General features: G+C 38.9%; 1 protein-coding gene across 1 annotated transcript; it reads left to right on the forward strand.

The window, feature by feature from the left end:
* Positions 1 to 9,664: 9,664 nt before the first annotated feature.
* Positions 9,665 to 12,975, forward strand: slc48a1a (solute carrier family 48 member 1a). Its single transcript, XM_026920984.3, has 3 exons — positions 9,665 to 9,940; positions 11,637 to 11,804; positions 11,994 to 12,975. Exons 1-3 carry the CDS (start codon positions 9,811 to 9,813, stop codon positions 12,128 to 12,130), a joined length of 435 nt encoding a protein of 144 aa, XP_026776785.1. The 5' UTR covers positions 9,665 to 9,810; the 3' UTR covers positions 12,131 to 12,975.
* The last annotated feature ends 72 nt before the right edge of the window (positions 12,976 to 13,047 follow it).

A 13,047-nucleotide genomic window follows, 5' to 3' on the forward strand; every position in this document is an offset into this window, starting at 1 on the left:
TGTAGAGTCACACAATTAATGTCTATGCTTGTTTCGCCTCTTTGAGCCTTTCCCCCCTCTTTTTGCATGCTCTCTTATCTGTACCTTGCAGCTGCCTGAACAAACCTCAGATAGGTTGGGGGAATGGGGTGTGGGAATGTAAGATGTTTGCCTGGATCTTTGTTGTCTCAACGAAATTTTTAAGTACGAAGGTAATTGATGGAATAAACATGAAATTCTTTCCACAGTAAAGACCACTGCCCACTCCTCACATCTCCATAAATCTTTTTCTCCATGTGACAGAAGAGTGACTTGCCAATGAGATTGTACAGCATATAAATTGTCAACAAGAAGGTACTGTCTAATTAGGGTGGTCAATTTCATTCCTATGAGTCTGTATTGTAGGACAGGTATAACTAGCTTACCTTGTCAGGTGTTGTCCTCCTGAATTGGGGCACTGTAGGCAATATGAGTGTGTCCCCAGAAGACATGCCTGCAAAGGATGCTGGAAGGGGGAGAAATAAAAAAGAGAGGACAGAAATCCATTTAAAAAATAGACCAATAGGTTCCCACTATTGGTGGCTGATGTACCCCATGCCACAGGGTGCAGCTTCACCCTACATGCCATTTTTAATGTATGCTTTTTCAGTAATTACTGAGGAGAAGTGATGATCACATTGTCAGTTTGACAGTAACGGTATCTTCGCTAATGATATGTCCGGCGTGCAAGTCAGACTGAGGGACTACGTGGGAAATTGTATTAAAATGTAGTAATGAAATGTTTATAGACTCACCATCCTCTGTATTAGGAACACGTGCACATTCATGCAGTTATCTAATCAATCATGTGGCAGCAGCGCAATGCAAAAACATCATGCATATACAGGTCGAGAGCTTCAGTTAATGTTCTCATCAGACATCAGAATGAAGAAAACACAATTATTAACATGTAAATAAATAAACATGTAAATAAATTACTTTGATTATTTCCTTTTTTGTTTATATGTCTAGTCTACCTTCTTCAGTGAAATTGAGCTAGCTAGTTAACAGCTTGGCTGGCAAACAGTACTAAATTTTTCAACCTGATTTTGGAAGAAGTCCCATGATTGGGACTCTTTTTTTTTTTGATTGCTCCCTGATTTTCTCCCTAATTTAGTCATGGCAATTTCCCACCCATCAGGCATCTCTCCCCATCACACGACAGCTACCAACCAGGGAGAGTGAAGGCTTTCACATGCTTCCATCAAGGCATGAGAAGCCAGCCGACCACATCTTTTTGAACTGATGCTCTTGCAACTGCAGGGACAAAGACTACCATAGACATCAGTTTGATTCACTTTTATTTATAGAGTGCTTTTAGCATTTTTAAATGAAAGACATTACCAGAAAGCAGCTTTACAGATATCTGGATGTAGATTTAGATCCCTAATGAGCAAGGCAGAGGTGACAGTGCCCAAGAAAATCTTCCTGAGATGACATGAGGAAGAAATCTTGAGGGGAAACAGATTCAAATGGAAACCCGCTGTATATAAACTAGGTAACCCGCAAAGTGATATTATAAATCATTACTTTTCTGCAACTGAATACTGTTAAGTCAAACAGTATTAAATGTGTGTCTAAGGATGTTCAGTATGAGCATACCATGAATATGACTCCTGGAATAAATATAGGACCGTCTTTATGATTACAGCAGCAGCAAGGTTGTGACTTGGCCATAAACTGTTTAGGGAAATCCAAATCTTTAGAGTGTCTTTGTGGGACCATCTACAACATCAGGAAGTGAGTCATAAGTGCAGAAGCTCCAAGGAGAAGCAGTACATACATACAGTACAATACATCTCTTTCCTGATGGTGCAGAGGAAAAGATGGGGTCTCTATGAATGTTTACATCAGCATACACACACAAAAATTCATGCCTTCACCATACATCACACCAGAAAAACATTACCTACTAATGCTGCCTTTCTTCTGCCTGAAGGGAAGCTGTTTCAGTAACAGGTACAAACTCCTTTGCAGGCACCTGAGAGTATTTCTTTAACTGTGCATGTGTGAAAGTCACAGTCACTGCCATATAAAAAAAAGCTGTTTTGGGTTCAGGAATTCCTGCCTGTGACCTCCATGGGGAGAGCGTCATCACTGGTTCATCACAAGGAACATCACGAGGTTGGCTTAGATCAGATAGCATGCTCTTGTCTTTAGGGAAAATTGCTGTCCAACAGGCCACATATCAAAGGCATAAAATACTAGTAGTTTTTCACACATCACTTAAGATTACAAACAAATCCAGGCAGTTATCAGGAAAAGAAGTTATGAAACAAGATGTTCAAGATGATAGTCAAACTGAAGCACTGATGATAATGATAAAATAATTATAAAAATATACCATAAAAACCAGATTAGATTAAATTATAGGACATGGGACAGAGATTTATTACAACTAGAGTGATGCCGACAGCACATTGTTACAGAATAAGAAACTCTTGTTGAGATTGCAACACTGAAGGCTTGTTATTCCCATTACTGAAGCAATAGATGGCAGTTGCTACTGCCACCTATTGCATAAATGCAGATACTACAGCATACAAACTAACAATCTATCAACTTAAAATTGCTATTCTTGCAAAGTATTTGAGAATGGGGAATTTAACACAGGAATCAATATTTAAAACAAGTAACACTGCACAACACAAGAAGATAAAAAAAAATATTAGTGTCTTGCATAAGTATTCGCTTTTCCACATTTTGTAGTGTTACAAACTGGAATGGAAATGATTTTCAATTCAAAGAGAGAAGCAGGTTATTGGATTTAAACCATTACAGTGTTGTTTGGCTCTGTGACCTGTTTGAAGGTTTACCTCTACCCCAGTCTCAATATATATATTAGTGTATCTGTGTGTGTCAGATCACTGGAGGCTGAAAGGGATGCAGTTGCAGTTGACCGTGTTTTATTAAATACAGGCGGACAGATCCACAAACGTTAGGCAAGATAAGAATCACAACACAGGTGTAGGTCAGATGAGGCACAAACAGGGCAAACTGGACTAAGGCAAAAACTCGAAAAAAACAGGAAACTAGCAAAAGCCAGTTCAACAATCATAGAATTATACGGCTTGGTAATAGTCAGATGCAATGAACAAACTGAGCGTATTACTTCACAACGTGTTTGCAAGTGGGTGTCCCTTTCATGTGTATGTGATAGGCAACAGGGTGAGTGTAACAAGAAGTCCGGTGACTGTGAGCGTGATCGTGTGCTTTTGGAAGTGTAGTCCAGGGCGGTCATAGGCCGCGGTGCATTCTGGAAAGCTGAGTTCACAGAGGGGGTTAAGCATGTATGTATATATGTATGTATGTACATGTGTATGTATGTAAACATAAAAACTATTGTTGATCATCCAGGTAACAACACACAATATTAAGGATCAAGCGTATGTAAACTTTTGAACTGGTTAATTTGTGTAAATTTAGTTATTTTGTCTTGTGGACTATATGTAAACATCTGTTATGTGAAATAGCTTATTCAGGGCACTACTAAATAAAAACTAAATAAAAACATAATGCAATTTACTAAATAAATAAAAACAAAATGCAATTTTTATGATCCCTCTTATTTTCTTTTCAAATTATTAACATTTTGCAAGGTGTGTGTAAACTTATGACCCCGACTGTGACTTATGACTTATGACACACACACACACACACACACACACACACACTCCTCTGAACTGTATACAGTACACAGAGTCCATTGAATGTGTCCATTCTAGATAAAGTAGGGGTGAATCAGAACGTAATAGGACCCACCCACAACAGTGCTCACACCCTTGATTTAATACTAACATTCAGATTAAATATAGAAAATATAGTCACACTTCTGCAGCCTGACTCTATTTCAGATCATTACCTCATCTCATTTAAAATGTGTTTTAGCCATAATGTATGCACTTCACCATGCTACCATGTCAAAAGTACATTCATGTCAGGTACTGTACATAGTTATATCAATAATCTCCCAGAGTTATCAACCTTGATCACTGTCTGACCCCACAGATCTTGATCAGGTGACTGAATTGCTTGCTTGCTTATAGTTAACATTCCACTACTAACATTCCACTACACTATAGCTCCACTTAAAAGAAAAATAATTAGAGAGAAAAATCTAGCTCCCTGATACAGCAATCACACATGCACCTTAAAACAGACCACTTGAAAATTACGACGGAAATGGCATCAAACTAAATTGGTAGTATTCCAAACAGCATGGAAGGAGAGCCTTCTTAGCTATAGAAAGGCTCTTAGTGCTGTTAGATCAACATATCTATCCACTTGAATAGAAGATACCAAAAATAATCCACCATTCTTTTGTTTAATGGTGTAGCAAAATTAACTAAGACACCACAGAAGCATGCACACCATTAATATGTAGTAGTGATGACTTTATTAATTTTTTCAGTGATAATTGAAAATATTAGGCAAAAAATTAGGGCTATTAATTTAAACAAGACAATTTGATAACTGACCATGTAGATGACAATATAACTACATCAGATCAAGGATTAGAATGCTCCGCTTCGAGAGACTGAACTAATATCAATAATTTCCTCATCAAAATCATCAACTTGTGTATGAGATCACTTACCTACACATTTCTTCAAACAGATACTACCAGATGCAATTAAACTTCTATAACGAATAATCAATTTCCTGAGCACTGGCTATGTAACTAAATCCTTTAAACTAGCAGTTATCAAACCCCAAAGCTGTCCACCTATAGGCCAATATTAAACCTCCCCTTTATCTCCAAGATCTTAGAAAAGGTTGTAGCACAACAGTGTGTCACGGTTGCTCTGAATATGGCACAGGACTACGACTCCCATTAGCCACTGCACCTCACCTGATCACAACACTCACATCACATGAGTGTTTGCACCTGATTCACGTATGATGAGCATTAGTATTTAAGTCACATCTTGCACAGCACTCATTGTCTAGCTTTTGTCTTTTGTGGTCATTGTTGTTTGTTGCTCTCTGCTATTCATGCTATTTTTCTACTGTTACCTTGCCTCTATTTCTTGTTTGTTTCATGGTCTTTGTTTTATTTGTTTTCACTTGGAATAAATGAAATCTGTACTTGTATCCATCTCCATCTCCATACTGTGGCAGAAGGTTAGACCTTACCATTGATGCAGCAGATTTTTGACAAAGGCCAAAAGGAACTACTGAAGATGAACCGCCAGATGTGGGAGCAACTGGGGAAGGGAGATTGGGTCAGTTCCACGCTGGAATAGCTCGAAGTAATGCAGCCTTTGGAAGTTTTTAGAGGAGGGGGCCTCCTGAACAGGCTGGTACTGTCTGCCACACTCCCTGCCCCACCGAGGACATCACCCTGCCTCATTGCTCGGTTGAGGACGTCCATCTACCCCTCTGCCCTGCAGCGGATGCTAAGGATATCACTTCTTGGCGACCCAAGGGCATTCAGAAACAGAGAGACTTTGGGCTTGGTTGCCCAGTATCCCCTCTTGAATACATATTGTGCTTCGGGACCCGAGCATTAAAGGGCAAGAGTTCTGTCATGGTTCCGCTGAATACGGCACAGGACTACCACTCCCATCAGCCACTGCACCTCACCTGATCACAACACTCACATCACATGACTATTTGCACCTGTTTCACGTTTAGGTTTAATGCACACTAGTATTTAAGTCATGTCTTGTACAGCACTCATTGTCTAGTTTTTGTCTTTTGTGGTTGTCTGTCGCTCTCTGCTACTCCTGCTATGTTTATACTGTGATATTGCCTCTTGTTTTCTTGTTTTGTCTCATGATCTTTGTTTTATGTGTTTTCACTTGTAATACATGAAATCTACACTGCATCCGCCTTCATCTCCATACCATGCCACAGTTATGCTCATACTTACATAGGAAAAAGATTCATGAAATCTATCGGTCAGGATTTAGGCCTCATCACAGTACAGAGACAGTGCTGTTTAAAGTGTTAAATGACCTAATACTGGCCTCCGATCAGGTTTGTGTCTCCTTATGTTATGTTGCTTGACCTTAGTGCCACTTTTGACACCACTTTTGACTATTCTCCTTGATGGACTAGAAAATGTTGGAGTTAAGAGAATGGCCCACTCTTGGCTCAGGTCTTATATGACTCCTCGTTATCAGTTTGTAGATGTAAATGGTGACTTCTCTATGCATACTAAGGTAAAGGTTGGTGTTCCACAAGGTTCAGTTTTAGGCCCACTGCTTTTTTTCTCTATATATGCTACCTCTGGGTACAATTATTCAAAAACATGTTATTTGTCAGGGTTTATGCTGAAATTGGTGATTGACTACATTTCCCATCAGCCACTGCACTTCACTCGATCATGTCACATGACTGTTTGCACCTGTATCACATTTTGGGTTAGCTAGCACAACTATTTAAGTCATCTCTCATTGTTTAGCTTTTGTCTTTTGTTGTTGTGAAGGTTAATGCTCTCTAGTCTATGTATGTTGCATTGCCTTGAAACCATAATTCATGTTTTGTTGTCTAAGTTTGCATTGTTTGTGTCATTTGTTTATTTTCATTAAAATAGTATTCTGCATTTGCACCTGCCTCCTCTGCAAATCCTTGACATTATTAGCTTCCACTGTTATGCTGATGACACACAGTCATGCTACTGCGATGCCAGATGAGATACACCAACTTAATAAAGTAATAAATGTATAAAGGAAACTGGATGCTGAGTAACTTCCTCCTACTTAATTCTGACAAGACTGAAGTACTTGTACTAGGACAACATGCAGCTAGAAGTAAGCTTTCTGATTACATAGTAACTCTGGATGGCCTTTCAGTTACATAATGTGCAGCAGTAAAAGACCTTGGTGAGATTATTGACTCCAGTCTTTTATTTGAAGTTCATATAGATAATATTACTAGGATAGCCTTCTTTCATCTCAGAAATACTTCTAAGATAATATATAAATGTCACTACATGATAGAAAAAGTAGTTCATGCTTTTGTTACCTTTAGGTTAGATTATTGTAAAAAAGCTTCAGTTAGTCCAGAATGCAGCAGCCAGAGTCCTTAATAAAAGAAGATATGATCACATTATCTCATCTTATCCACACTGCTATGGCTCCCAATAAAATTTCGCATTGATTATAAAATACTACTATTGACCTCTAAAGCACTGAGTCGTCTTGCGCTGCAGTACCTGCGTGAACTTCTGGTCTTTTATGATCTGCCATGCCGGCTTCGATCAAAAGGTGCAGGCTATTTCACCTCAAATAATGAAGGCTACAGCAAGGTTTATTCAAGCCTTTTGTTAATAAGCTTTTCTCTTAAGTAAAGGTGCAGATCTTGAGGGTTCATTGGCATAGAGTTTTTTGACTCTGTAGTATACAGTTATTGAAGAGAAATTATTTATAATCACACTATCTGGTGTCACCCAGAAGAGGATGGGCTCCCTTTTGAGTCTGGTTGCTCTCAAGATTTCTTTCTCTTGTCATCTCTGGGATGACACCTCTGGGTTGCACATTAGGGATAATTTTAAATTTTTAATTAAAATTTTATATCAAGATTTCTGTAAAGCTGTTTTGTGACAATGTCCATTGTTAAAAGTGCTATATAAATAAAAATTTAATTGAACTGAATTTGTGTGCACACAGTTCCTATGGGAGTGGGAGTGGGATTTCCTGTACCGCATCACCAGCTGGTTGGAATGTACTTTCTTTCCTCATTGCCTCAATGCTGTTTCAGTGCTGTTGTTTGTGGCATTTAGAAGGCACATAAACACATGTGCACAAGTGCACAGATGCATGCATAGGTTCATTCAAGTTAAGCACACCACATAAATAAGGACATCTCTCTTGAGCAGCTCAGCTTTAGAACAGCATGAAATACAAATAATCATAAATCTGTTGTTTCTCTAGTGCCACCCTTCCTTTTTACATTTCCTTCCTATAAAAAACCTGTTGCCAGTTAAGGAAAGGTATGTTTATGTCAGCTAAGTTGTAGAAATTATACAGACAGAGAAAGAGGTTGAGGGCGATTCTGTAGAGGTCTTTACTGCGATCTTTCAAAGACACACACTTATTCACTCTTTCCTAATTCTACCATCTTCAAACAATGACTGTTTTACCAACACAATGCAATAGAACATTACAAAACTAATCTTTCTGTTTTAATCAAGTGTACAAATATTGTTTACCAATCTATGTTGGATGAAAAATCACTGAGGAATACAAACAACAGTAGCGAACCACAAGCACATACCAATAAAACCTGCACCCAGACACAGAAAGTATGACTATTGATGAGCTTTATAAGTGTACTTACTTGCAGCTCTGTTAGGTGTCTGTGTATCTGTGCTTCTTTTTCTTTTTTCACTCAATTAAACAGGATTCATATTTATCTTCTTTTTATCTTCTTTTTAAAATTTCTGCTCTTTGTCTCTCTTTTTTTTTTTGCTCTCTACTTGCTGTTCAACAGACCGCAGTGAATGCATCTGCTTTTTGATTTCTTGTGAGTGAGATTAAAACACTTACCAACTTCCTGCCATTCTCTGATTGGCCATGTGAAGTGCCTCCTGGGGCTCTGTGTATGTATGCGCATATTCATCTTTGTACATGTGTGTGGGTGTTTGTCACAAATTGTTTCCATTTTAGCTTAAAACTTAAATGAAAGCATTGCCATGACTTCAGGCCCAACAGATGTATCAAGCCAATATAAAATTAAATATAAAGTTGATGTAAGTTATACTATGCCTTCAGGTGACAGATTTTAATAATCAAACTTCTTAAAGAAAATAATTTGCTTTATTGACTTCTAACTTTCTACATCATGCAATAAGGTGGGTTTAAATGACATAACATCTAGACACTAGACACAGATGAATGTGGTTTCTACAGGAACAGAGTCATCAAAGCACTAAAACAACCACAAAGGAAATAAATCTTTTGCATGTCTGTGTATGTGTTCTGCATGGAATATATTCTCCCATTAATAATTTCAAATACAGTTCACAGTAATATGAAATGTATTAGTATCAAACTAAAATGTAAAATTCAAAAAAAAAAAAAAAAAAAACCCAACAAACACAGTAAAAATATTTAGTTGAAAAATGAAAAAGATGCATTTTGAGTAGTTTCTTTAAACTGGTAATAGTATGCTTGATCAATATTAAAGAACACCATGTACTCTTAGGTTGATCAGTAAGATGACACCTGATTATCTGATTACTATATTGCCAAAAGTATGTGGACACCTGATCAATCACACCTGACCAAGAGCATTGGTGAGGTAAAGCACTGATATCGAGGAGGCCTTGTCAGCGTTGCAGTTCATCCCAAAGGAGTTCAGTGGGGTTGAGGTCAGGGCCCTGTGCAATTCACTCAGTTTCGTCCACTCCAGCCTTGGCAAACAATGTCAATGTCTTGCACTGGAGAAACCAGAGAACCTGGAAGAATCCTATGCATGGATTTTTTCCCACACAAACAGTAACCGAAGCTCAGGACTGAACCAGGGACCATGGATATGGCTGTGTATGTGTGTGTTTTTTTTAATGATGATGATGATGATGATGATGATGATTATTATTATTATTATTATTATTATTAGTGGTAGTGCTGTTGTTTTTTGGTATTAATCGGTACATGGCGCTAGCTGCATGAAGTAGTCAGAGAGCACGAGCAGAAGAAGTCGAGTTCTGTTTCTGAAACAGGGCTGCGGTATTACGTCATCATCACGGCGCTGGAATCTGCTGCCGAGTGTTTGGTCAAGACGCTGTTTAAATGTTTAGATATTTTTTTTAATTAATCCACATATTATATAATTGTAAGATTTATGGCACCGAACAGGACGTACTTTAGCATTGCCTATGCTACATTTGGCATGCTGGTAGGAGTTTCGGCTTTTATAGTTTGGAATGCAGTTTACAGACAGCCGTGGACGGCGGCTATGGGCGGGTTATCAGGTAAACACGCAGCGTTATGGCGAGCTGTGTATACTAATATTAACATGTCAGCCTGTAAAAGTAGTGCGGACTAGTCTCTGTGCTAGCTATGCTTCATCATCTTAAATCATAACGTGATTAATGCGACTAGCAAACTGACTGTGTGCACTGACACATTTAGATACAGCTGGCTACAGTTGTAGTAATCCAGTGATCCACGGACCTAGTTACCCTCATCCCTACTGGAAATGCCTTTTCTGTATTTGCCTTATTTAGACGTATCCTTAAGTATACAGTATTAAAGTAATTATGTGATTTCTGAAGGCGTCTGGTTGCACAGTCGCAAGGAGTTTCACAGCAAAACTTTTTTTTTTTGTGTAAATATTCGTTTTCAAATGAAGTGTGGCTCTGTTCAAAGCTGTAGACTACAAAATGTGAAGAAGTTCAAGGGTGTGAATACTTGTGCAAGGCACTGTAGTCCTTCATACTTATACATACCTATTGGCAGACATAATAATCAGTTTGCTGTCTATTCCAGATGAGATAAAAAGCTATACATCGATCAGCCATAACATTAAAACCACCTGCCTAATATTGAGTAGGTCCTCATTGTGCTGCCAAAACAGCTCTGACTCGTTGAGGCATGGACTCCATAAGAACTCTGAAGGTTTGCTGTGTTGCGATGTTAGCAGCAAATCCTTTAAGTCCTGCAAGTGGTGAGGTGGGGCCTCCATGGATCAGACGTGTTTGTCCAGCACATCCCACAGATGCTCGATCAGATTAAGATCTGGGAAATCTGGATTCCAAGTGAGCACCTTGAACTCTTTGTCATTTTCCTAAAACCATTTTTGCAGTGTGGCAGGGCACATTATCCTGCTGAAAGAGGCCACTGCCACTGGGAATACCGTTGCCATGAAGGGGTGTACTTGGACTGCAACAATGTTTAGGTAGGTGGTATATGTCAAAGTAACATCCACATGAATCCCAGGACCCAAGGTTTCCCAGCAGAATATTGCCCAGAGAATCACACTGCGTCCACCGACTTGCCTTCCACTCATAGTGCATGCTGGTGCCATCTCTTCCCCAGGTAAGCAACGCACATCCACCCAGCCATCCACATGGTGTAAAAGAAAACATGATTCATCAGACCACGCCACCTTCTTCCATTGCTCCATAGTCCAGTTCTGATGCTCACTTGCCCATTGCAGGTGCTTTCGGTGGAGGACAGGGGTCAGCATGGGCACTCTGACTGGTCTGTGGCTGTGCAGCAAGCTGCGATGCACTGTGTGTTCTGACAAATTTCCATGATAGCCAGCGTTAACTTTTTCAGCAGTTTGGGATACAGTAGCTCTTCTGTGGGATCGGACCAGACGGGCTAGCTTTCGCTCCCCATGCACATCAATGAGTAGGTACTAACCACTGCATACTGGGAACACCCCACAAGACCTGCTGTTTTGGACATGCTCTGACCTAGTCCACTAGCCATCACAATTTGGCCCTTGTCAGAGTTGCTCAGGTCCTTACGCTTGCCCATTTTTCCTGCGTCCAGCATATCAACTTCAAGAATTGACTGTTCACTTGCTGTCTAATATATCCCACCCCTTGACAGGTGCCACTGTAATGAGATAATCAATGTTATTCACTTCACTTCTCAGTGGTTTTAATGTCATGGCTGATTGGTGTATATATATTGTGTGTGTGTGCGTTTATGTTTCAGGAGTGCTGGCCTTTTGGGTGCTGGTCACACACATCATGTACCTTCAGGATTACTGGCGCACATGGCTGAAGGGACTCAAGCTCTTCATGATTATCAGTTCACTTTTCTCCATGTTAGCTGTTGCTGCTTTTGCAACATTTATGACTCTGGCTATTACACAAAATCAAGGTGAAGTTATTACATGTTTGTGCATGAGATCACTTTGGTATATTACAGTTAAAGTATCTGTGGTAGCTATTTATTGAAAAGTTAGCTTGGCCAGTGGACATGTAGTCATTGGAGTGTCTGACTATGATCTTTAACTACGTAAGAACCACTTTGTTTAAAGGCACTAATCTGACCTGTTCTTATCCTCAGCATTGTCGGACACCAAGAGTTTTTATCTGTCCTGTGTTTGGAGCTTCTTGACACTGAAATGGGCCTTCCTTCTTGGCTTATATTCTTACCGCTACCACCAGGAGTTTGCTGACATCAGCATCCTCAGTGACTTTTGAATAACTGCCTTTCTGGAACTGCAACGAGTTTGTTGTTGTCTGTTGGTAGATTTGTCTGTTAGTCAGGAGGTGGGTTTAGAAACAAGGCTTGTCAAACAGGAATAAATGGAACAGTTTTTCTTTCACATTAACACTACCATTGTTATTGTTAGGCTGTCTGTTATCTGTTAGCCTGTCCCTCGTACTCCAGAAAATCCAGCTTCAACTTCAGAAACCATCCTAGGAGGCCTCCTGCATCTATGCATTACATTCCTATTACATTTACCTGCATATAAATGTTGCCTGGTTTATATAATTCTGTTCAGGCTTCAAAGAACTTGTTTGACATAAAGAGTGTCCAGCTATTTCTAATAGCCAAGCTAGTTACTTATAAATTTAAATCTTTTTGGATTTTTTTTTGTCTTTTATTTAATGTTTTATGTACAAAAATGCAATTACTTTATTTGTCTGCACTTAATATTAATTGCTCATGAGCACAGATTGAGAAATATCCATCTTTAGTGTAATTGACAAATGGGCGAGTTATCAGTTTTTGACACATGGCAACAAAATGCACTGATCACCAAATCCTGACTCATCCTCAAATGTCATGTTACTGGTGTTTCTATTTTAGTAGGACATACAGGTCTATGTGTATAAGACTATCAGTATTATAATATAAACACTTAAACATAATTGAAAAGTCATCTAGATCAAATGTTTTATTGTGTATTGAATTTTCATTTGTGTAACATGGTACAATTACGTATATTATTGTTTAGAGTCTGTATATGGGTATACAGTCTCCTCTGAAAGTATTGGAACGTCAAGGCCAATTCTTTTGTTTTTGCTATACACTGAAGACATTTGGGTTTGAGATCAAAAGATCAATATGAGATGATAGATCAGAATTTCAGCTTTCATTTCCAGATACTTGA

This window comes from Pangasianodon hypophthalmus, chromosome 16, assembly GCF_027358585.1.
Source record: "Pangasianodon hypophthalmus isolate fPanHyp1 chromosome 16, fPanHyp1.pri, whole genome shotgun sequence".
Classification (NCBI taxonomy): Eukaryota; Metazoa; Chordata; class Actinopteri; order Siluriformes; family Pangasiidae; genus Pangasianodon; species Pangasianodon hypophthalmus.